A 24,517-nucleotide genomic window follows, 5' to 3' on the forward strand; every position below is an offset into this window, starting at 1 on the left:
AAAATACATGATTACATAATACATTTATGTATTTCATTCATTATTGAAAAAAAGACTCTCTTCGTATTTTCTGATTTGTGAATTCAGAGAACTGTTCATTAACCTTATTTAGGGTTAATGTCTCACTACGTAAACTATCGTACTAATGAAATATAGTGAACATTGTTTATATAAATGAACAAACGTAAGTATTTAATTAGTCCTAAATCGTTAATTTTACCTAACTTCTAAATTTTAAACATTTTTAAAATTTTATTGTTACAGATTTAAAAAATTTTATTACAGAACATATATTGCATACTCCATGTTTATTTGTATTTAACCACAAATATAAGTATACTAAATGTTAAGGAAAAAAGATCTAGATGATTTATATATCAGAAATAACTTTTAATGATAGAAATGATTCTAATGATGCAATTGCATGATATATCATACAATGAACAATATAGTTCAGTTAACAACTAAAAGGTGCAATTATGACCCATTTAAATGTATTGGTACATCTCAAGAATTTATAACAAATGGATACAAAAACCTCTAAAAATTCATATATTATATATATACATATATGATATATACATACATATATATACATATATATATATATGTATATATACATATTTATATTTTTTTTGCTGAAAGTGTTTGGAATTGGTATTGTTTTAGAAAATAAAGAAGATTTCAAAATTTAATTTTTCTGTACTTTTGTATAATTTGACTTTTAAGTACTTAAATAAATATTTTAGATAAAATAATTCCATCGATTAAAATCAATTCTTCTATCCGTTATGTACTTAAGCATCTCCATGTATAAACACTACTACCATTACGTTTCACTATTAAATATAGACTTTCAATTTTCATGTGTTCATTGGGCTTTCTCTAAACAAATATTCAGTCATCTAATTATCTAATCTGAACACATTAAATTAATTTTTGTTACCAAATAAAATAGATTCAGAGCACAGTTCCTTATTACATATGTTTTTGTAAACTGTGCTTGCCATTTCACATTTTTCTTATTAATGTAGGATATCTTTCTAGCTACACATCTGCTATATATAACAGTTTTTATATCATTGTATGTAACATTAACTTCAAATGATTAGGAAAATAACAAGATATTATATATCTTTGATTTACATGAATTTCATTTTACATAAATACTTCACTATCAACATTATTTAAAAAGTAATGCTGGGTGTAAGAAGTAAATATCTGATGTACATAGATTTTTTGAAGCCACTGTACTTACAAATTAATATTTGTAATATTAATTTTGTTTAATTATTAGATTAAAGTACCCACACAAACCCTTCTGCAAAATGATCCAAACATTTATATTTTTTGACTTGGAAACAACTGGATTAATTCAAGGAAATTGTATGCCAAAAATCACAGAATTATCATTAATAGCAACATCAAGAAGTGCAATATGTGATACTTTAAACCCTATACCAAGGGTTTTATATAAGTTAATTTTACCAATATATCCAGATAGAAAAATTTGTAAGACAGTTGAAACGTTAACAGGTATTTTGATTTTCCTTCTGTATTGTACTTAGATTGCCTTTATTTTAATCCTTAATCATTATTATTTCAGCTTTATCGAATGAAAATTTAGAGAATGTTAAATCTTTTAGCTGTGAGACATACAATTTAGTCAACAATTTTATAAATCAACTTAAGCCTCCAGTTTGTTTTATAGCTTATAATGGAAATAAGTATGACTATCCTATATTCTTATGGGAACTTGAAAATATTGGGAAGGTAAACAAAATAACAATATTAATAGCATTTTAATTTTACATATTAATTTAGATGCTTTTATTTGTTTATATTTACATAGCATGATTTCTTTTATAAAGTATTTCAGTGAAAGCATTCTTAGTGTCGATATGCTACATCTAGTTAAAGATTTCTTCTCAATGAAGAAGGATTCAATAAATCAACAGAATGTTGCACAAGGTGATAAACTTACTACTTGCAACACTGATATTAATATCATGTTAAATGATGGTTATGATCAAATACTATCAGATGTATTAGACGATATCATGTCTAGAAGCTTTGAAAAGAAAAATCAAACTTCTATTTTTAAAAATGAAGAAAATAAATCTTATCCTAATAATGTTCTCAGTACCCCACAAACAAGTTGTTATAAGAAAATACAGGAAATTAATGAAAAAACACCAGAAAATCAAATTATAAAACATTCTAATACAAATCTGAAGCAGAGAAAAGCATATGCACCAAGAAGATTAAACTTTGCAGACACTCAACCAAGTAATTTTAAGTTAACAAGTATTTATAAACATATTGTTGGTATGGATCCTGTAAATGCACATAATGCTGAGGGAGATTGCATTTCTATGATTCACTGTGCAGTTAAACTAGGAAATTTTTTTGTGGACTGGGCTGACTGTAATGCAGTACCTATGGTTAATCACAAGAAACAGTAACCATGCTATATTTTATATACACTTTTTATTAATCCTTTTTTACATATATTTATGCTTATTGATAAAAATAAAGCATCAAAGATTGACTAAAAGTATAATATTTATACTTTCTTCTATTCTTATTAAAATTGTATATTAGGAAAATTATTCATTGCATGTACATATATATATATATATATATATATATATATATAAATATATGAATACTTCTATTATTGTCATTATAAAAAATATAAAAAATATGTGGACACATTATGATACTATGCACCATGATTTATCTTGTACCCTATTTAATGTCTCATCTTGTGTCTCATCTTGTACCTCATCTAAAAATTTTATGTCAATATACAATAAATTAATTAGGTAATATTAATACTTACTATTAATAATATGGATTATATTTTCTCTTCTATTATATTCTTGTTGGAATAATTCAAATTCATTTGCAGTCACTGTAATTTAAAAAAAAAGAAATAAATTTTCAGTAACAGCTTTCTGTATTGTTTTTATAAAAACTACTATATATATAAACTTACAAATATATTTAGATATTTTAAATGTTTCTGTTTTTGCAAGTCTTTCAATATTCTTTATGATCTTACACAATGTACAAGATATATTCATCATTTCAATCTTTCCAATTCTTCCTAATAAATTATAATTTTTATCCCAAAAATATTCTATCTTGTGTTTTTCAAAAGCGCAATGCATTTCTTTTAACATCTGAATATAATATTTAAATTTAATTTTTAATAATAATTTTTAATAATAATTATTACAATAGCTTTGGTGAACAATAATAAAGTTCAGTTACATGTCATAAGGTATTACCAAATAAAAAAATTGAGTTATTGATTTATTATTCAAGATCCCCTTCAACTCCTCTAACTTGTTTAAAAATAATGTTTCTATGAAATAACTTGCTATGCAATGCCAGTTTTGTGTATCTCTCAATTTCTACAAATATAATAAAATTATGAAAATGATTATTATTATATATATGTATATAGTATACATTAAATTTCTTGAGAACCTTTATAAGACGTATGACAACTTTTGCACGACCATTTCTTGCAAGAATTTCATTTTCTTGATAACAAAATGAACATCTCCATTGATAATCTTCATTGTTTCCATGAATATCTTTGGCCACTGCTATTGCAAACCATTCTTTATTTCTATACTGTAATGAAGTTATTTTTTATACTAAAATATGTAAGAAGTATAAAGTGATACAGAAATACTTCAAACAATTATGGATGCATCTTAACTTTTTGAAATTCATTGAAATTTATAGTACAACCAACAATTCCATGTCTTTCAAAACTTAATGCAGGAACAAAATCAACATGAATATTTTCCTCTTGTGATAAAATATTTAATACCAATGTAAACGCAGGACCACTTTTCCTTATTTTAATTAGTTTGACAGTACCATATTTAGTCACTAATGGCAATTGTGAATTAGCCTTAGTTAAAATTCCTTCAATCCAAGAACGAAATTGATGGGGATTAAGATAACCATTATTTATAAACTTCCTCAGCCTTTTCCTGAAAGATTTATTATATATTATAATATTTATATTTCATATGAATTTATATCTTCCTTACTGATTTTTTGTGTTTGTTACATTATATTTTGGAGAATTGGTATTTGGGAGTGAATCTGTTATTTGAATTTTAACATATCCTGGTTGGGTAGAACAGAGCTAAAAATGTATGTAATATATACACATAACATACTGCACATATATCGCATAAAATAATTACCACAATGATAAATTATATGAATGGCATACTTACATTTATTCTATTAGGATGTATGGGTAAAGATAAAACAACATTTAAATCAAATTCATTTGGCTTCCCTACTTTTGTATTCTTATAAAAACTACCACAAAATATAATTTTTTTGTATGATATTGCAAATAAATCATCTATTTCTTTCATTTTTTTAATTAAATCTTCGATTACCTGTGATATTAATTATATAAAAAGAAATAAAAAATTAAAAATATAATTCAGTTATAGTAATTAATAAAATACCAAGTTCAAATAATAATTGTTTCTTTTTATTTCTTCATCTTTCAGCGATATGAACATTTTAGTTATGATGTTAGCTTCTTTATCATCAGAGAGATACTTTGTTACTTCAGTATCATCCATCTATATTATATTAATTATAAATTATTATTAATCATTTTTATATAACAGTACGTGGTAGTACAGACCTTTAAAATAATAGAGAATTTTCCAATTGTGTTTATAGATAATTGTAAGGAAAAGTAAAATAATTCACGTATTAAAACATTATCTTTAACTTCTGAATTAGTAATCTTATATGAACAGAGAGTATTAATGGTAAATAAATAAATCACAAAACATTTTCACGATAAAATTGCACTACAGCACCGTAAAATGTATTGAATTCTATTTATTGCTCTTAAACAGCTTAGTGTGTATCGTCCTGTCGCACATGTGCAACTGCACGAGATAAATGAATAAAACGAACTTATACTATGCAGTATTCTTGCAATACTTCTATCACCGATAACATAATATAATTTTTAAGTACATGTATTATTTTATTACAAGTACATAGATACCTACTACTGAGCATTGGAACTTAAATGGATGTATAGTCTTCGATTTTTCAAAAGAAAAGATCTGACATCGCTGAATAATCGTCTGTCCCACTTCAACTAATCCAACACGTTGCATTTCACGTGACTGAAGCAAGGTTATATAAACGACTGCTTCTCGTATCTTTTTTTAAAAAGTTAGAGTTAAAATGGAAAGTAGTAAGTATGAGATATAGTAAAATAGTATATCTACATTGTAAAATATTTTTAGCACTCAGATTTTATTTATATGAATTTCTACTTTTGTAACATCGATATTTTGCACACTTATAAATTAGTATTGTTGTACGAAGTAACATTATGAAAAACATAATATTCAACGGAATGAAATGTTCTCTATCTCTCAGTTCTTCTATAACTCAAGTCTCTTTCGATGATTTGGGTAAATCCAAAATTTTGACGCAAAGCAATCGCAATCTTCGTAACGCGTGATCTCCTACGTCAGCAGTTTTCCTTAAAATATCATTCAATTCGTCGCATATTTTGTTTACGTGCTCATCTAGATTACCCGACGATTGAATTTCAACGGAACTTCCGCTTAATTCAGTTTCCAATTTAGCGAATTTCTCGTTCCTTTCTGATTCTTCGTAATGGTAGCAAACGTGATGGACGTTCTGCGAATTTTTAGCCACGTGTTGCAAATAAAGTCGCACGTCCGAAAAATCATGAAGCTCGTAATAGGTAGTGCTGGATAGATAAGCTGGAACTGAGTCATTTAGCGATGATTTCTTCGTAATTGCAGTTGCCATTTTAGTGACGAGATCTTCGTTCGGGCACATATGAGCCATATAATCGAAAGACTCGAAAGCTTCCTGTCGCACCCATAGATTATTGTCCTCTAGAAGACGACAATTCAACTCTGTTAACGCATTTGCTATCTTAGGACCGCAATTATCAAAGGAGTTGATGTTGTCTCTTAGATAATGCGATGCAGTTGCCCTCACATGCGATGGTAAACACAAAAGCGACGTCAACATCGCTTCCAGAATCTGAAATTGTCAAATCATTTTTCGTGCAAATCTTAATTTTGGAAGATCAGTGTATATAGGGTATAAGACAGAATTGAATATGGAATTATGAAATTCGGAGAGCAATGCTTCTATTTGATGTGCAGAACTACGATTCACGCGGCGTTATTAGTACTTTTAAGAAATATTTTATTTTTAATTTTTCAGTATGTTTTTATGTCCGATGTAATTTGCTATACCTATAGTAGTCTCATAGATACGAAGAAATCATTTTTCATTATCTGAATGAGCAACATATACAAAACTACAGAAAAATGTGTCAATTAAATAGTAAAAATGACAGGGATCTGTTTATCTGCAAATATGACCTATTATAATTTATCATAAATTTTAGCTAAAAGATGAAGCATGGAAATTCAAATTTTTATCAAGGAATCAAAAAGATAATTGACAAAGGTCAATCGAATTCTTTTCTTTTCAAACAAACCACGTTACGTATTGTTATGTACGTTAAGTATTGAGTTAATTATAATAAAAGCAATGCATACTGTATAAAAGGTGTCATCTTGAATTTTTTCCGGCTGGGTGGCGCTAAATAATTTCCACATGAATTCCGACACTATATCCAATTGTCTGCCTTCGAAAATCTCGGTTGTGTTTGAAATAGAATTCCATATTTCTGAGAGTATGTCTACTGTGTTTTCTTCTCCGACATAATTAAGTTTCCCAATTAGAAGCATCAATGTTGTCTTATACACAAAAATGAAAGCATAGAAATGATTACAAATTTGAGGCAAAAAACAATATCAACGATATTTTACCTAATGCAGCTTACAATACGATTCCAATTTTGCACAGTAGGTTGTCGTTGTAATTCTAGAAATGTTTTAGGGATTTCGTTCAATACACAGGCCAAACGTTTCTGCAGAAACGATTTCGTTTTGAATGGCAAAAATCGTGCGATTGGAGTCCAAGATGGATTCTCAATATCGTCGAGCTCCGTTACAACAGAATGCCTTGTCTCTTCGGAAAGTAAACTGTATAATCTTCCTATCAAATTTTCCAGAATAACGACTTCGAAATCGTTGCGCCGTTGCATCAACGCTGCATAAACTTTTAATAAATATTTCACGTGGCTAACACAAAGCTCTGAAGAACTGATTCTATAAAGACATACGATTTTCCATAGAAAAATGATGGTATGCAATAGGTATTATTATATGTATAATTTGTTATAACTAAGCTATAGGTATTCAAATGAATATTCCAATGCGAGATACCGTTTTACGAAAACCAAAGCAAAAGAATAAATCTACTTTTTTCCGTTGGAAGATGCATTAAATGTAAGAGAAATGCAAGAAAATAGAAAAAATGAATAAAAAAACTTTCAAGAAACATTAAATTCGTAAAACATTAACCCTTTGTATGTATTTGTGCAGTGAAAATTTTAGAAACTAAAACTTTGTTTCTAGTAAAGAAAAATTATAGATAAGTAAGTACTCGTTTTAAAAGTTGGATTTCACTTTCTAGTGTTTTCCGTAGTTGGTATTTGTAGTGTAAAATGTGCATTTTGCTGAAGCGACGCGAAATGATTAATAATAATTTAATGTATTAATTCATTAGTTTAGAAAGCAAAATAAATTCGACCATGAATCATTTATAATGAATATATTTATATAATATATTCAAAAATATGCCGTAGAATGCAGGATACGTATATGTAAATGTGCGTCACAATATATAATACGAATCATTTACAACTCCAGCCTGATAAGATATCAATGGATATACTGTTCAGTATATATTCAGATATACAAACCGTCCTATGAAACACCAAACGTCTGAGCTGAGGAGTGCACTCCATAGTCGATCGCTTAGTAAATGTTTCAACAAAATTAATTCGATAACGTGAAATCCATCCGCAGGAATCTGACTAATCAAACTACAAATTGGGACCAATGTCACCTCGTATAATGTGGCTAAGCGTGGTCTTTCTCCGATATCGTGGCTACCTGGCAACTTTATGTCCCCCATACAAATTTCTTCTTGAACTATTGAAACGTGTAAATGAAATAAATCAGAACTTATCATTATACCTAATCGCAGTGAGTAGATAATTGCTAAAACGTATATATTAAAACATAATATAATAAATGAAAAATAATTTTTAGATTTATAGAGAATAATGATGTTATTGGTGATATTTTGTGAAGAATATTATTAATCGTATATTTTATATACTTATCATAATAGATACATAAGTTATATTTTACATTGTATTAACCTTTTGCATTGGGAGTCCCCTGTGGGTGACATTTCGAATGCAATATTGATACCTCCGAGCGCAAAGGTTAATTATTTGTTACTACAGAAAATAAAAAGACTTTTTACTTTAAACATTATACTTACTATATTTTAGTAGATACTTACTACTATTTATATTTAACAATGCTACATGGATAATTGATTCTGCACCCAGCGTCCATTTACAGTGTTGTTCATAAGACGTGTTCGCTAACTTTTTCATAATACTGATCGTTAGCAAATGATAACCAAGCTTATAGGAGCTCGTTTCATTTTCGTAATCGAAGAACGCCTATAAATTATCGAGAATAAACGGTAAATCACAGAAGAAAGGAGAAAAACATTCTTATTTCTGTGAAATTGGATTAAATGCAATAGTACGGAAATACCTGTTTAAAATCGAAGTGTTTGAAAACGGTATTCAAAAGCGGTTCGCAGCCTTTTGAAATGTGTGCGTTTATTAATTCGATCACCTTATCGGTAACCTGATGTCTCTTCAAACACGATTCATTACATCTGACGATGAAAACCGATACGAAAATTATATGTCGACAAAGAGAATTCTAGGAACGTGTTTAAAATAATATAATACCTATGCATTTGTACGATAAGTTCGATAGCAAACATAAGAGTTTCTTTGCTTAAGCAGGAACAATAAGCTGCGAATAGTTTATCCAGAATTTTTAACGAATGACCAATTACTTTTATCTTCCTCTCATCAGCATTGTTCAAAGAACCCTATATAATATGTGATTAGTGAATATTAATTATCTAACAAGGTAACGTTAATATTTTAATATTTCATAATTTATATTTTTGTATATAATACGTAATATTTTCGTGAAAAGATATATTAGATTTTAAACTATTAATTTTAAATGTAATCAATTTCAATAATTATTAAAATAAAAATAAAATATATAAATAATTAAAATAAGAAATTACATGTGTAGCTATAATTTTCATGCAGTCAGTGGTCATTTTTCAATTACGACATACTTGGAGCAACAGAAGCATCGATGTCACTTCTTTCGTCAGTAGTTCAAGGTGTAACGTGACGGCTGTCGGTTTCGTTCGTTTTACAACGTGCTGATAGGTAATTGCAAGTTTACCAAACGTTTTGGATGTTTCAACGAACGTTTTCAGATCCAATGCATGCGAGATGCTGACCAAAAACCCAATTGTGTCAATCACTATATTGAACACGAAAAAGGGAAAGATTCTTTACACTCCATTGTTAATATTTCGTGAAATATAGATTATAATAAGTAAGGATTCCTTAACACGTTCGTCACCACAATTTTGAAATATCCTTACTGTGGATCGTGCCTTTCTTTCAATTGTTTCACGTGATGTCATTTATATAATTTTTGTACATTTAAGATATAGTAAATAAACCAAACAATATTTTGATATAGCTAAAGCGACAATAGGGTATACCATACGCCAATACTTTATCAGATATATGTGAAAAATATTTGTATTTTAATTTCATTTTAATACAGAATATAATCTATTAAACTATTTAACTGAATCTACTGTGAAATTCGGAAGGATAGGATCTTTTTAGTCTACAGAAATGGCCATGACAGTCAGAATGTTATGAGAACAAAACAGAATACCAAGACTGAAGACTTCGTTGTTTTTATAATGTCTTCATTCTGATTCTAGACGAGATAGATAAAAATGGCCTGGGTTAAAGTATCGTTAAGACGTAATGGGATCGCTCACCTTTTTCTAACAGTTCCGTTTCCGATTCCGTATCCGTGTCGAAAACGATTACACCCTCCAAAGTGGCTAGGAATAGAGTCAAGATCGTCTTCGTCTTACGAAAGAGATTTGTTAATTTTTCCGATACGCCCTCGAACAAAGTTCCGTACAATTTCGTGCTGCAACGAAAAAGATATCGATTCAATGGGTCTCGAGACAAATTAAAAATCTTTTCACGTGGTTTAGAATTCTTCGAGCAAAAATAAATGAAGAGAATACGACAAAATTTGCTTAAAAAGGGTTCTATATTAAAAGTAATGAACAGAATACTTTTACAATTTTTAAAAATTACTGATAAAAAAAATACTGCACAAATATGTGTGTTGACGTGCTAAAAGATGACATTAAAGAAAAATTGTTTATACTGTGTTTCTACTTCCAAACAAAGAATTAAGTGTTTGAGTTTTAGTGGAATACCCTGTATAGTATAAGCTACACGTGAGTCACGTGGCGGAGCAAGTGTTAATAATTTAGTTCTTGTTCTCTTAAACGATTAATAATGTATAGATCTTACCTTGCATGACAATGTTCGAAGATCGTTTTAATTGTAACACATGCGTTTTCCATTAAGAATTTTAGATTATCGACGGACATTTTGTGTAGCTTCGACACACATTCCATAGGCTTCTCCAACACAATTAACAACTCATGACAAGTGGATAATTGTTGGTTTACATTTTCCAAAGCATCTTCATCAGTGTTTACCATCTTACCAATTTGTTCTAGTGCCTTAGAGAAAAAGAAGAATCAAAAAATATAAAATACAAAAATTATTTAAAATAATTGATAAGTAGTATTAGTTATAGTAAAATAGAATCATCGTCTATTTTATTTACACTTCCTTACACATTTTTATTTTTAACGACAAACTTTATGTATTAGCAACGACAGTACCTTATAGATATTATTTTCCAAAGCAACTTCATTGGAGACTTACTTCGGATAAAAGACGTTGCGCAAGAGGAAGTACTTCTTTACAAATTTTTTCATCCAGGAAATTGTTTGGGCAAGAAGATAAGGATTCTTGCAGTGCCTGCTGCAAGAATGTCGTATCGGATACCTGGCGTAAATTTATCAGTGCATCGTAATTATCAGAATTATCATTGTTAAGAAAATAATATGAAACTGATGTTATTTCGACATAATATTGATATTTGCAAAGAATACTGTAATAACCAGTAAAAGGATATTTTTATCTTCGATGAGTAATCACCATCATCATCGACTATTTCATTGTCTGAAAACGAATCTTCCAACAAAGATGTGAATGAATTATCATTCTCCATTTCCTGTAAAAAGTAACAAGTACTAATGTAAACTATTCGCATAATAAAGAAGAATTAAATAATTTCTATTTATACCTGATACACATGGAGAACGAACATTTCAGTATTCTTAAAATAAAATAATGTCACGTTGAAGGATTACAATTTTATTATATAAAATAAGGATTCAATATCATTTTCTACTGGGATTTTCCACTTGATTAAAACATCAATTCGTCTTCATTAGAAGTTACTTTTTTCGAAGCAGTAAAAACGCTTAAGAGGAAATTTACATGCGAGCTATTTACATATTCTTATACGCGAATCGAGGAAAAGATATTATTAAATACACGTATGGATTATCTTTACTGAATGCATAAGTCACTTTAGTTTCTGCACAACAAGAATTTAAAAGATTCTGTATTAATCGAACCCGACAATTGCAAATGTACAAATTTTGTTTAGCGAGCATTCTGTGCATAGATGCTTTTCTAAGAAAAATGAAGCTTTAGCAAATTCTAATAACAAACACGTATATTAAATTTAGTAAGACCCGTTGCCCAAACATAAATGAATCCAAAGATTTTAACTCATTCTTTGAAACAACGAAACTAAAGATTTTCTCATTGAACAAATTGAATTCATTGTAAATAACTGTATTCAACATTGTAAATAACTATATCATTAAAAATATAAATTTTGGTTGACGTTACCAAATTATTTAAAAATCATTGATATAAATCGAATGCTATGAGACAAAACGTAAAATATATGTAAAATAAATACATAAAATAAAAATAATAATTTAAATGACTACACATTAACATAAAATAAAAGCGTGAATAATTAATCATTAGACTGCAGATTTTTATGCATTTGTGGAAAATTTGAAACTGCAAAATTGCACGTTTATGCACAAGATACGAAAAAATATATAAAATATCTAAGATTTACTATTTTTTATATTTATCGAGGAAAACTATTTTCTATTGTACTATTTTTCTAATCATATTCTACAAATTCCGGTTTGCATAAATATCTACAGTCTATTAGTAATCGTTGTTAATAGTATTTATTGTTTCTGAGCATATGAAATTCGCGTTGCGGTTGATTGGTTAAACGTATGGTGGAATAGAGAATTCCAGGATTGTATATGCAGCGAAGTAATTTCTAATCCCGTTTCTCGTGTCACAAACAAATCGACCGTTCCAGCAATCGGCCCGATCGCGGAACGAGGCCTCGAAAATTTCTTGGCAACCCGCAGAGCTCGAACTTTCTTGTCCCGATCGAGCACGATAGACAACCGTTTCTCCAGAAACCGGGGCAGGGATGGGCAAACTCTTCCATCAAATCATAAAACTGCAATGGCGAGCCTCCTAACACACAAAATTATGCTGTCTAATCGTGAAAGCTAATTTTACCAACCGTGGAAAATACACCTACTATAGTTAGCGATTCACGTCAATCGTCTCAATCTTTACTTTTCACGGGCGAATGCTGAAGAAACGCAAACAACAATGTTTTACGTAATTGAAATTGTCTTTCGAAAATGTATTGCGAACTGGTTACATTGAAATGTTTATGATAGAAGGGAAATAATCCGATTCTTTTACATTTGTTAGATTTTAATTCGTCAGTGGACTATAAATTATATATTAAATAAATATTAATACTTCTTCTTAATTTTATTTCAATAAAAATGTAATTATTAAGCGATAATACGTATGAGCAACGCATTTTTCGTCCAAATTTCAAGTGAATCGAATTTGGTTATAAATCTAGATTTTTTAGTATATATTTCATTCAATTAATTGCTTCGATTTCATTGCATTCCTATGCTTGCAATTATAAAGAAAACTGAAACATTTCGGTTTGCACTAAATTTATTTACGAAATCTTTTTTTAAGAACTTGCGGGAACTCTTTTTTCTAAATTACTTTTATACCTATTAACTCAATAATTGATTATCAATGATAAAAATCACGTTATACCGAGTCATGGAATATTTAGAACTTTCTTAGGATATCGAAAAAATCTACTTCAACACTGAAACTATCGAGCAATTTAACTGATTAGTTCCTATTTTTTTTAATAGAAATTTTTATAGGTATTTTAGTTTACGAGTTGGAGTCTGAGAAAAGCAGTTGTACCCTCTTAATAATTGTAAAATAAAAAATCAAGGCTAAATGATTTTGATCCATCTGTTAGTTCTAGTGTTAATTGGTGTGCTGAGGATCAATAGTTGACTTCGTCGACTACTGACGAATAGTTCTAGTCAAAACTAGTATTGAATAAGCCGAATATTATCAAAATGAAATGATTCTTTTTTTCCTAAATCTAATGATTGTTTATAAAAATCTAATAATTTTAATGAGTAAGGTAAAATTAAATTTGCCACTTCAATTAGGATAGTGTTAGCACATAATATTGTTAAAAAAAAATGAAACAATTTTCTTTTAAAAAATGTTGCCAAGTCAATTTAGGAGATAAAGCAAAGAAGATACACGAGACCAAATGATATAACAATTGAAATATCTAAACAATTTTATTTCTATACGAAAAGTGATTTCAAAATGTCTCCGTCGTCATATACTACTGTGTAACAATCTAGAGTTAGAGTTAAACAAAGTTTTATAATAAATGATCATCATTAGATAAGTTAGAATAAGGTAGATAGATATTAATACTAGATTTACGGCCATTTACTGTATAGTTTGTTTTATTGTCTTAGAAAAATTGATGTTCGTTTATTTAGACTTTGTAAATTGGAGGTGTAAAAGTAAACAATTAGGCTACATATTTACATAACTGCATCACTCAAAATCGACCGAAACATTTACCAAATAATGTTTATAAAATGCAATTCAAAATTGACTCGTTCCATAAATCTAGTATTACTGTTACAAGTGTGAATGCAGGAAAATAAGTATGAACGTGTAAGAATTGTAGGCCAAAGTCCATTTCTAGACAGACGAGGTCGGAATAAAGATAATTAGTGTTCATCGTTACGACTGGTAGTGCCGAGCAGTGACACGTCGATGAATTCAATGGACAAGCGGATCCACCGGTTTCTTCGAGCCGGCACGTCGAAGTCGCCGATAAGAGGGGCAATTAGGACTGGAAGCGCTAATGGGCGGACTCTCTTAATTTTCGGGGGGTTCGACGTGGCCGAGTTCCCGGGACGAAAGTTTCCTCGTTTAAATACTCGCCGGTTCGCCGGAGAGTGACTCCGCGCGGACGAAGGAACGAGCAAGAAAGAGAGGAACGAGAGAAGCGAATTCGAATAATCGGCGATGCCATGGTAACACCGGACAACAACCTGTCAGATGATAGGTAAAGTTTTGATCAATAATACCGGGTGACTGCCAGGCGAATTCGAATTTGACCCCCGAATGACACGTTTTTGCGAAAAGCGAACACCTTCTCGGTGAACTTGGGCACACACGTCATGTCTTTGAGCGGTATCGAGCGTGTTTCTTTTCGCGCCCATAAATCTAGGTACGGCCAACGAGAAGCTGACGATCAGAGGAAACCAAGGGGAGGATGGAAATCTGATTCGACAATGAGAAATTTGAACCACGGAACTAGAGTAATTGAAATAAATTAACGATGGAACTTGTTCCTTTATTATTATTACAGAGGTGTAGATAATATTTTGAAGATTGTTAAATAAAATGATTTAATAAAATTTCAAGAAATTTCAATAATTAGAAACAGTTCGTTTGACTGTGGTAGTTCTAGTATTAACATTAATTACAGAACAATTGGTGAGGTTTATTTATAAGTCCTTATGAAAACTAGAAAAGTATATTGTGAGTACGAAATATACAAATTTGTTTACAATTTTTCTCGTCTCAAACCTTTTTACACTTTTAAAAATTTTTTCGAAATTTAGAAATTCTGAAAATCATTCTGATTTGTTTGGTAGTTTTAGCATTAAGAATAACAAGAACGTTTAATTTACTATAGGACAAAGTTAATAAAATGTGGAAAAAGAACATTGAACATTGGTAATTGTGAGCTAAGAAATTGATCTCTTTTTATCTTCGCTCGCATTCTTTTTCATTTATTTATAAATATTGAAATGTATCAATAGTTAAAATTACTAGGGACGATAACTAGTTCTGTTTTGATTAAGAATTAAACCTTTTTAATTTAGACATTGAAAACTGGAAATGTTCAGAAGCACTATTTTATCACTAACAGAAATAAATTTTTGTGCATTTCTAGTTTTCGTAAAGTACATTACAAAAATGTAAATTAATGTATATTTATAAGTCATATTTACAATTGAAACTTAACTTAATTCTTTCTTCGAAAATTATTATAAATTTATAGTTTTTAGAGTATTATACATCTCTTATGAGTTTAATTGTAAAGGTAGTTCTTGGGGAAGTAGTTAAGGAGATATGTAACCTTGAATACCTAAAGAAAATGTGTAACTTAACATATCTTTTCATCTATGTGATATTGATAAATAACCACTATTTTTATAAGGAATATTAAGCGATATCTTAGCTGACTATTCACATTTTCTTATTGACTAAAATTATAAAATGGTACAATCTTTCTAACTTCATATTCGGTGATATCGTATCAAATTGTATTCAGTATATTGAAGTGACTAGAACTTAGAAACTAAAAAAGTTGTGCGAACATAAACCAAACTAGATTATTCTCAACGTAGTATACGATTTTTCGTATTTTGTTTATCCTTAACTTCTTGCCCAATGATTTCTTTCACAAGTGTGTTCGATTGAACTACTTTGTCGTCAGTAATTCACGAGAAAAAGAAAAGGATTACTTACGTTATATCTGTGTCTACTCTAAAATACAACAATTTATAATATAACACTAATATTTATATTCTCTCAAAGAAATTGAACGACATATATACTTATTAAATTGAAATCTTCATCATGAATCTGACACATATACTAAGCCACAGGGTTTATGTTACTTCTTCGATCCAAGGGGAACCAAAGCAGTTCTTCTTCTTTACCAGCAGTCATAGCTACCACCCAAGCTGCCCAAAGTTTAACGGTCAGAGTTGTGCCACTGACCAAGGAGTAAGTAACATTTATCGAGTCAGGGTAGGATAAATCAAAGAGAGATGGCCCACTTTTTTAAATATAACAATTACATCATGAATATAATTAATACCCAACAAAAAGAGAATAAATTTATGAAAAATAGTTAACCCTTTGCACTCACATGCCATGTTGGAGATGACAATACGAATTTCTTATACTTTATTTGTGGTACTTATAATAATAATAAATAAAATAAATATAAAACATTGAATTCTACCGCGGTAAATTACTTCAATTCATTTCCCTAAAAATAAATACAAGTTTACACCCTACAATATTAAAAGTAAATCGTGGAAAGGGTTAAATAAACTTCTGTGCAAGATTCAATATATCGGCAGAAAAAATCGAAAATATGGATATTTGACAATGTAAACGAGATCGAGCCATCTGATCCGCAAGGCCATCTCATCTGGAATTATCCTATAGCGGGTTCAACTACCCTATCAGCGACCGGAGAATGTGCCCCAATGGAAATAACAGTATAGTTCGTAGAATTGTAGTGGTATCGGACGTCGTTCAAATTAAAGGGAGCAATACATCGTTCAACTACCCCACTCGGCCGGGTGAGGGTGGAGGTAACGGCGTGTTGGTGGCTGACAGTACGCACGAGCACCGATTCCTAGTAGTAGGGACGTAACACGATGGTGGATCGGTGAAATGGCAGTGGTGGTGAACGATCGTGTCAGAGGGCAATGGATGAAGTTAGTCAGTCGGCGTTCGCTCGCGCCGCCACCCACGATGGAGGTTCATCCGTCGTGCCTTTGTTCCGGGGGTCCTCTCCGCTAATCGCGAACCAGTCGAGTAAGTGTCAGCGCCCGATTCAAATAACAAGCGTATTTCAGCCCCGACTGATCTTTTCAAGTGAACGGACCCAATTAATGTCCTAAACGCTGCAATTTATACGGTTTACCACGTTGTTTTACTTTCTTCCGCTTTAGGAATGCTACGTAGAGTCAAACACAAGAAGAACAGGGTGCCCTATGGATTTGTCAATTTGCATTTAATGTATAATGCAAATGAAATTTGTCATGTATACATTGCTTTACGGTATTTTTGTTCTTTTGGTCTAATCGGTTACACTATAATATTGGAGTATATAATATAAATTTATCTGGATAAATGTAAATATTCGAGAATGTTAGTAATTGATGAACATTTGATGAGAATTGATGGAAAAGTTAGAGCAATCTTCGCGACTACTGTGTTTCCTGAATTTTAATTTTTTGAATTTGTTTTGAATGTGAAAGTATGAGGGCAGACTGAAAAGTTGGCCTCCAGTTCAATAAAAAGTGAACGAAAAATAAATGTTTATGACACAATAACAAGATGATAGACCTTTATTCTATATTCTTAGAAGGTATACGACTATTTTCAAGATAATTACCGCCGTCTTCAATACTTTTTTCAACCCTGTACTAGCTTTTGAAATTTCGTTTTCACAAGATAAAAGTCTTGTTCTTGAAACTTGAAAACCATTTCTTCACTGCAAATATCACCTTTATCAAACATTCTTTTAATTTTGAAAACAATTAAAGATCACTAATACGAATATAAATTTCAATTAGAGCAACATTTTCCACGATTAAGGATCCAATAATAACTATTTAGACTGAGTTTCCAAATATGTTTGTATTTCTGCATACACAGATTGAAATTTTTTAAATAATTATATGTTTAATACTAAAGGTACCGGCACATTGTATACATCTATTTGTAAAATAACGAGCCAAATAACTGATTACAAAATAACTTTTCTTAATAAAAATGGAAATAAAGGGAAAAACATAAATCGAAAGACTGATTAATCGGGCAATATAGGAATTGATATAAAGTTAAATAGACGAAATAAAATGCAAAATTTTAAATCAAATTTTGAAACCGGCCATTTAACCAGTCGCAGTAAATTTAGTATTAAGGATAAATATAATAAGCTATCATTGACTAACGAGAATCGACTGTATCCAGATCTATCCATTATAAATAAAAATATTACAACCGGGGCAAAACATTTCAGACCATTTTTATATTTACGAAAGGGTATAAAATTGTTTTAACTACTTCCATTAAAATCGTAGTCACTTTTTAGAATCAAGATTATTACAGAATGTAGCTTTCGTGGGTCTATTCGAGAATCGGAATGTCAGGATCCGGTAAGTCGGCGAGACCGATCAGGCAATTGTCTCTGCAACCACCTGCACCTCGTCGACAACAGATCAGGCGGCAACGATCCGCCGAGGATGACAAATCGCTGCAGATCTGTGCGAGTCCTCTTGCACATGGGAAACACGGTACCGGTAAACTTGGTTTCGAGAAACCCAAGGTACGATGAGATAATAGTATTAATATAATAGTGTTAGACTTAATCAGTTAACTGGGTTCGACGGGTATACATATCATCTTAAAATAAAAATGATACTAATTCTTTCAACGATAAATTATTTATTTTTTCAGATAAACATGTAATTTTTCTTCGTTTTGCTTTAGCTTTCCATTAGAGTATATTATAGCTGCATTTGATCTACGTTAGATTAGTATATATTTCATTATCTGATTTGATTGCAAGCATTACCAGAGATTTTTTTAATTAAATTCCACAGTTAACAGGTTAATATTATACACAATATTAAATAGTATTAAAAACAGTATTAAAAGATTACAATATCTGAATTAATAATTGTTTTTAATTGTATTCTTTTGTTTAAAACAATTTTATTGTTATGGTACAGTCCAGAATGACTTAAGAAGTTATGTTACAATAGAACATTGTTTCCAAATGTGTTTTATATCCACTAAGTACTAATGAACATATTGCAATGATCAAATCTATTCGACTTGTCTTGATAATTATACTAGAGTATATATATATTCTAATTTTAGAACCATAAATTTTAATTCCATTAATTATTCTATTGCTTGCAACGATGGTATTGATTCGTTGTTCTTCAGTTTAATTTGGTTTAGTTATGAAATATTGAAAATTTCTACGTTAAAGGAAGAAGAAGGAAATAAGTACACTTTATTTACAGTCAGTTTTAAAACACAGGAAAGTTAGATAATATCAAGAAAAATTCTTTGAACTATACATTATCGTATAGTATATACTTTGAATACCTAATTAATTAAAAAATTAAACTGATTCCGAAACCGATGACGTTTTCGAGGTGAAATTTAAAAATTAAATTCGTTAAAAAAAATGATATAAAATCATACATAGACGGTCAAAAGTTTGTTTAAATATATAAAATAAAATTTAAAAAAATATGTATGTTTATATTTAACCAATACGCATATGTCCATGTTCTTTTATCGTACACAGAAATTCTCCAATAAAAGTTATTTACAAAAAATGGAAGTTTTCCCTTTAACCGATGTATTGGTCCCAAACTTTCGACCGACAGTGTATTTCCAAAACTTTATCTGGACAACAGCTAATACCTGATTTTCCGATATTTTCTATTCATCCCTTAAATTCTTTATGCTACGAATAATAAAACTTCGATCGCCCAATCGTTACAAGTTTCGATGAAATTTTATCTGACTCATGGATACGCTTCAGGTGCGCGTCGCATGGAGCGAAAATCGCCGGAAGAATGAGAAGGAATTTGAGCAAGTGGAAGTGGTAGCTCGTCAAATCCCTGGACGCTCCAGGCCAGCAACCGGGAAGTCCAGGGGTTACGTTGGCATCGAGAAACCACCTATCCTATGTTCCAGACAGGAGCTCGCAGAAAGATTAAGACAAGCTTGGAAGCATCGCGAGGAAAACAAAACCAATATTAACATATTCTTAGCTCACGGTACCGTGGAAAAGAGATGCGACTCGGCGATGTCCAGCCACGCGTCCACCGCCATTCCATCGCCACTATTGATGAAAAACAATGGGAACGAAGCACAGATTCCTGATGATTGTACAACGATGCGGAGAAAGCAAGCAGGGGAATCAAAAACTCGGACAAACTTCGATGGAGATTACGTGAAAAGAGAAGACGATACTGTTAAGGCGAACGTAGTTCCAATAAATAATGAGTCATCGGTGAAAAAATGTGGAGACGAATTGTCTGATTTCACGGAGTCGAGCGACAAGACTGGAAAGATTACGGAGCTAAGGGAAAATGAAGATTACGAGGCTGCGAAGCTTGAGGAACCAAGGGAGAGTGATTTGAGAGAAATAGAGGAAGATGTAAGTAAATAAGTATATAATGCAAATATGGAAAATATTAAAAGAAAATATAGAATTAAGTAAAACTTTGATGAGAATGTTGCAATGGTAAAATTGTTAGACACCGTGGTTATAACAGTATCGTTATTTTTCTTTTAACATAAGAAAACTGCAGTCAGCTATGAAACAAATATATACGGGGTAAATTATAAATATATGGGGTAAGTTCACGTTAGTTCGATCACATTTTTATCAAGTTTTAGCCCTATTAAAATCCTTGACTTATTATCATAAAATCAAATTGACTTAACTAAGTTTGATATTTTATGCAGATCGAGTTTTGCAATATACAGAGTGTTTTGCAATCGATAGCGCAATAAGAGAGACATTAATTCTACGTGAAAAAATGAGTCGAATATAAATTTTTGTATTTGTGACCCCTTTTTTTAGAAAGTCAAGAATATTTTTCAGCTTTAAGTACAGATTTAAAAAATAAATTACAAACAAATAAATAAAATAACAAACATATTTTATTCCATATTTCTAAAGTATTTTTTTATATAGAATCTTATCGCTTCTGATCGAACTGCTAGTCACAGAACGCCCTGTGTATTTGATCTAAATATTTAACATGCATAATGCATCAAATATTTTATTCATTCGCCTTTTTATTCGCTCAGTTTACTCACGCAAATCTCGATATTTTATCATGTTCGGCATGCTTGCGAATGAATCCATAATTTATTGACACTCTGTCGACAAATAACCAATACTTTCGACGTTCTTTCTTTATTCAAGCTAATATCGGGAGGCTTAAATATCGATAACTGTCCCAATTCCTCCAAGACCAAAAAGGAGACATCAATGACCGTCAACTGTTTCTCGACATTACCATCGATCAAAATCGAGAATTCACCATCATTGATTGTGAAAATGAAGGATGATTTCTCATCTGCGAAGCAAAAACGCGCGAGTTTCCACAGGGGCGCAAACAGGGCGTTCCTCGACCCGATGCGATCGTCGATCGAGTACAAATGGAATTCAATAGCAGAAAAAGTTGTGTCTTCCAAGATTATCGTAGACGTTAAAACCGAGAAAGAAGCACAAATCATGGAAACAACAGAAGTTATTTCGAACGATAAGATAGTGATCTTGGACGGTCAGTCGGAGTTCAAGTGCGCGGAAATTGTCCAGAAAATCGCAACAGAAACGAGTTCAACAACTGCGAAAAATATGAGTACTAAACCTACAATTGAAAACAAGGATCTACCGACAGACAACGAAACGATACAGAAAACAAATGACGGCAATAAAGTGGCTTTTTCAACAATTAAAAGAGCTACCACAGCTGGCGCAGAAAATAAAGACGACTCCGTGATCGAGAAAGGTACGTTAACGAGGCAAACATCGGAAGTCAGGTGTGGCTTGGTGAACGAGAGGCATCCGCTATCAAAGACGAAAGAGGGTCAGAGGATTGAACAAAAGTCGAGGAGAACCAATTCGGCTCCGCCGCAAAGGCAACTGGGAAACATTCCGAATAGTCGAGTGCAGGTGAACATCGTGATCGACACGCCGAGTTCGATAAGCTCCGCTAAGAATAGCAACAAAGAAAAGTCAAGCATAGATAATAAAGATAGCACATCTGAAGGAACAGACGCGACTCCAACGAAGGTATATCTGTTGCTTTGAAAAGTTTATGTATAAGAGAATTTACAAAATTGAATTGTGGATTTTTACGCGTTTATAGGAATTTTGGAAATGAAAAACGGTACGAAATGCACGCATTACGAAAAAGTATATGAAATATCTAAAGTGTAGTGTTTTTTAATCATTCTATTTTTCTAATTATATTTTTACATATTTGAGTTTGTAGAAAGATCAGTAATTTGATAACCATCATTGTCGATCCATTGCTAACAAATAGAAAGAAAACTTCTTGTTTACTCTTATGTGAATCATTTTTAATTTCTTTTATTTTATATCAAATATTTTTGATTTTTTTGAAGTATTCTTTCTTGGTGATGTTTCACAGTGTTACAATGCGTATTTTTATTTGCCTCAGTATTTTAAAAATACATAGATAAACTTTACTTCAATAGTGCATACGTTTCACTATCTAGATGTAAAATTATACAGAGTGTCTTATTTAATGTAAGTAAATGTCGAAGTTATTTCCGGTGTTATTGAAAATAAGTTGATTTTAGCTGAAAATTCTCGAAAATACGAAACGCAATACAGGATTCTGTAATATAATTTCTGATAGTATAATTTTATTATGATATGTTAGAATTAAAGTTAAAGAAAAATTCACTATCTCTACTGACCCGTGACCGGTGACGTTAATAAGAATTCTTTATAATGTTCGTAGAAATACTTATGGTCGATTAATAAGTATCTAAGCTTAATTAATCTCAAGTGTTTAAAAATGAGATTCTAAACAAGATACAACTTGAATATACTTTATTCAACAGTTTATCATATTTAATTTCAGATGTTCTACTAGAATGAAATATTGAACACGTATATTATTTACGCTCTTCTTCAAATATAATGTTCCTTTTCTATACTCTTATCTTTCAAAACTGACAACATAACTGTAGATAATAATAGTATTAAATACAGTACTGATAATACATATTCCTAAAAAATCGTACGTGAGGTAACGTGAACATTCCATTCTACTATTAAAAGTTAAAAAACAAAATAAAATCGATATAGTGAACTCATAAAGAGGAAACAGCTTGTGATACACTATCAGACCGCGAATGTTACGCATTTATGACAAATATGAGTACATAGGATATAAAACAGCGAAATGTTCATAAGAATCTGGAAATACCGTTACTTTATTTTCCACTCATTAGAATTTAAAAAAAAATCAATCCCCGGCTAATCCTTCTTTCTTTCAATTATTTCGAGAAAATTTGATATTGCATAAAGATCCACTGCCTACTTATTATTTGAACACCACGCTCATCGAAAAAACGAGTAAACAAGAGATATGATAAGTTAGAAACAGATAAACAAATGAAAAATGTAATTAGGTATCGTCGCAACGGGCGGTGAGATCAGCACCCTCGAAGAGACGCTCCAGGAGCGTAAAAAAACGTTTTTGCGGTACTGGATCTTACAAAAATGAGGAAGAGGGGAAATCCCGAAATCGATCGACCGGCCGGGGGAAGAACTCGATCGATTCCAGGACTATTGATATCGTTACAATGGTGTCTCTTGTCAGCTCCGCAGACAGCGATAGCGATACCGAGAATTCGCTCAGGGATGATAAATTAATCGACGAGTTACGTAGCAAACTACCCACCACATCGATCATCAAAACGTCGATGAATACTGCCTCGAGTATCGCTAGGAAGCCCATTAAGTCAGGTACAATGCGAACGATACGCTTCCACTAGCACCTAGATGGAAATTCCCTTTTTGTCACTTGAACACATTGACTGCCGAATCAGCACTCATCAATATCCCACATAGCCAAAACAATTTTCTTGACCAAACAGAAACTGAAAAGTCAAGATTTTTCATGATCATTGGCCTCTTAACCCTTTCCGGACGAGTATTTTTTAAACTTTCAGAAACTGTTCCTATAAAAGACTGAAAGTGCATCAAAGTCTTAAATATTAGAAAAGAAGAAAATAACATATCAATCTCTCGTTATTTGAATAAGGAAATGATTTATTTGCAGCTTTCAATTTCAGACATGAAACCTCGAAGTTACCATCACGACGGTATTCGACTGCAAAGGGTTAATCTTCTTGCATCTCGTAGATCCCAACAAATTTTTTATTATCATAAAAATCAATTTTAATGTCCATCTAAAGGATTATGCCACTCGAATTCAG

At 31.0% G+C, this 24,517-nt stretch overlaps 3 protein-coding genes across 16 annotated transcripts in view; 1 reads left to right on the plus strand and 2 right to left on the minus strand.

The window, feature by feature from the left end:
* The first annotated feature begins 34 nt into the window (after nucleotides 1–34).
* Nucleotides 35–3,189, plus strand: LOC116424349 (uncharacterized). 4 transcript variants are annotated; one of them, XM_031970645.2, is made up of 4 exons: nucleotides 35–184; nucleotides 1,298–1,536; nucleotides 1,607–1,773; nucleotides 1,872–3,189. In XM_031970645.2, the coding sequence occupies exons 2-4, from the start codon at nucleotides 1,329–1,331 to the stop codon at nucleotides 2,463–2,465; spliced, it is 969 nt and encodes a 322-aa protein (XP_031826505.1). In that variant the 5' UTR covers nucleotides 35–184; nucleotides 1,298–1,328; the 3' UTR covers nucleotides 2,466–3,189. The 4 variants fall into 4 exon arrangements, with proteins under 4 accessions (XP_031826505.1, XP_031826502.1, XP_031826503.1 ...); XM_031970642.2 differs by lacking the exon at nucleotides 35–184 and adding an exon at nucleotides 323–471; XM_031970643.2 differs by lacking the exon at nucleotides 35–184 and adding an exon at nucleotides 496–1,226.
* Nucleotides 2,645–5,342, minus strand: cGlr1 (cGAS-like receptor 1). Of its 3 annotated transcripts, none has more exons than XM_031970626.2 (10): nucleotides 5,076–5,342; nucleotides 4,512–4,631; nucleotides 4,269–4,439; nucleotides 4,077–4,174; nucleotides 3,851–4,016; nucleotides 3,499–3,648; nucleotides 3,297–3,422; nucleotides 3,002–3,188; nucleotides 2,846–2,917; nucleotides 2,645–2,791 (listed from the first exon to the last, which is right to left on the minus strand). In XM_031970626.2, exons 1-10 carry the CDS (start codon nucleotides 5,184–5,186, stop codon nucleotides 2,718–2,720), a joined length of 1,275 nt encoding a protein of 424 aa, XP_031826486.1. In that variant the 5' UTR covers nucleotides 5,187–5,342; the 3' UTR covers nucleotides 2,645–2,717. The 3 variants fall into 3 exon arrangements, with proteins under 3 accessions (XP_031826486.1, XP_031826484.1, XP_031826485.1); XM_031970624.2 differs by having other exon boundaries at nucleotides 3,737–4,016; XM_031970625.2 differs by lacking the exon at nucleotides 5,076–5,342 and adding an exon at nucleotides 4,697–4,842 and having other exon boundaries at nucleotides 3,737–4,016.
* A 101-nt stretch (nucleotides 5,343–5,443) lies between these two features.
* LOC116424341 (DNA polymerase epsilon subunit 3-like) overlaps nucleotides 5,444–24,517 on the minus strand; it is a 38,368-nt gene continuing 19,294 nt past the window's right edge. Inside the window, exons 1-13 of one of the 9 annotated variants that reach the window (XM_076369526.1) lie at nucleotides 20,306–20,676; nucleotides 11,340–11,438; nucleotides 11,087–11,233; nucleotides 10,664–10,878; nucleotides 10,111–10,268; nucleotides 9,379–9,572; nucleotides 8,972–9,117; nucleotides 8,769–8,895; nucleotides 8,506–8,671; nucleotides 7,895–8,126; nucleotides 6,911–7,238; nucleotides 6,624–6,824; nucleotides 5,444–6,096 (exon numbers count right to left, since the gene is read on the minus strand). In XM_076369526.1, the coding sequence (XP_076225641.1) occupies nucleotides 5,467–6,096; nucleotides 6,624–6,824; nucleotides 6,911–7,238; nucleotides 7,895–8,126; nucleotides 8,506–8,671; nucleotides 8,769–8,895; nucleotides 8,972–9,117; nucleotides 9,379–9,572; nucleotides 10,111–10,268; nucleotides 10,664–10,878; nucleotides 11,087–11,233; nucleotides 11,340–11,438; nucleotides 20,306–20,356 (2,694 nt within the window). In that variant the 5' untranslated portion in view covers nucleotides 20,357–20,676 and the 3' untranslated portion in view covers nucleotides 5,444–5,466. Of the gene's footprint in view, nucleotides 6,097–6,623; nucleotides 6,825–6,896; nucleotides 7,239–7,894; nucleotides 8,127–8,359; nucleotides 8,441–8,505; nucleotides 8,672–8,768; nucleotides 8,896–8,971; nucleotides 9,118–9,324; nucleotides 9,573–10,110; nucleotides 10,269–10,663; nucleotides 10,879–10,995; nucleotides 11,234–11,339; nucleotides 11,439–20,305; nucleotides 20,677–24,517 lie in introns of those variants that run through there. The other 8 variants (XM_031970616.2, XM_076369527.1, XM_031970617.2 and 5 more) reach the window with 8 other exon arrangements.

Source organism: Nomia melanderi, chromosome 7, assembly GCF_051020985.1.
Source record: "Nomia melanderi isolate GNS246 chromosome 7, iyNomMela1, whole genome shotgun sequence".
Taxonomy (NCBI): domain Eukaryota; kingdom Metazoa; phylum Arthropoda; class Insecta; order Hymenoptera; family Halictidae; genus Nomia; species Nomia melanderi.

Coding starts and splice junctions, on each gene's coding strand:
- LOC116424349 (XM_031970642.2), top strand. CDS start 425: ATGATATATCATACAATGAACAATATAGTTCAGTTAACAACTAAAAG. Junction 472..1,297: donor GTTCAGTTAACAACTAAAAG/GTGCAATTATGA, acceptor TTTAATTATTAG/ATTAAAGTACCCACACAAAC. Junction 1,774..1,871: donor AACTTGAAAATATTGGGAAG/GTAAACAAAATA, acceptor TCTTTTATAAAG/TATTTCAGTGAAAGCATTCT.
- cGlr1 (XM_031970624.2), bottom strand. CDS start 5,186: ATGCAACGTGTTGGATTAGTTGAAGTGGGACAGACGATTATTCAGCGA. Junction 4,017..4,076: donor GTAACAAACACAAAAAATCA/GTAAGGAAGATA, acceptor TAAATCTTTCAG/GAAAAGGCTGAGGAAGTTTA. Junction 3,189..3,296: donor TAACTCAATTTTTTTATTTG/GTAATACCTTAT, acceptor TATTATATTCAG/ATGTTAAAAGAAATGCATTG.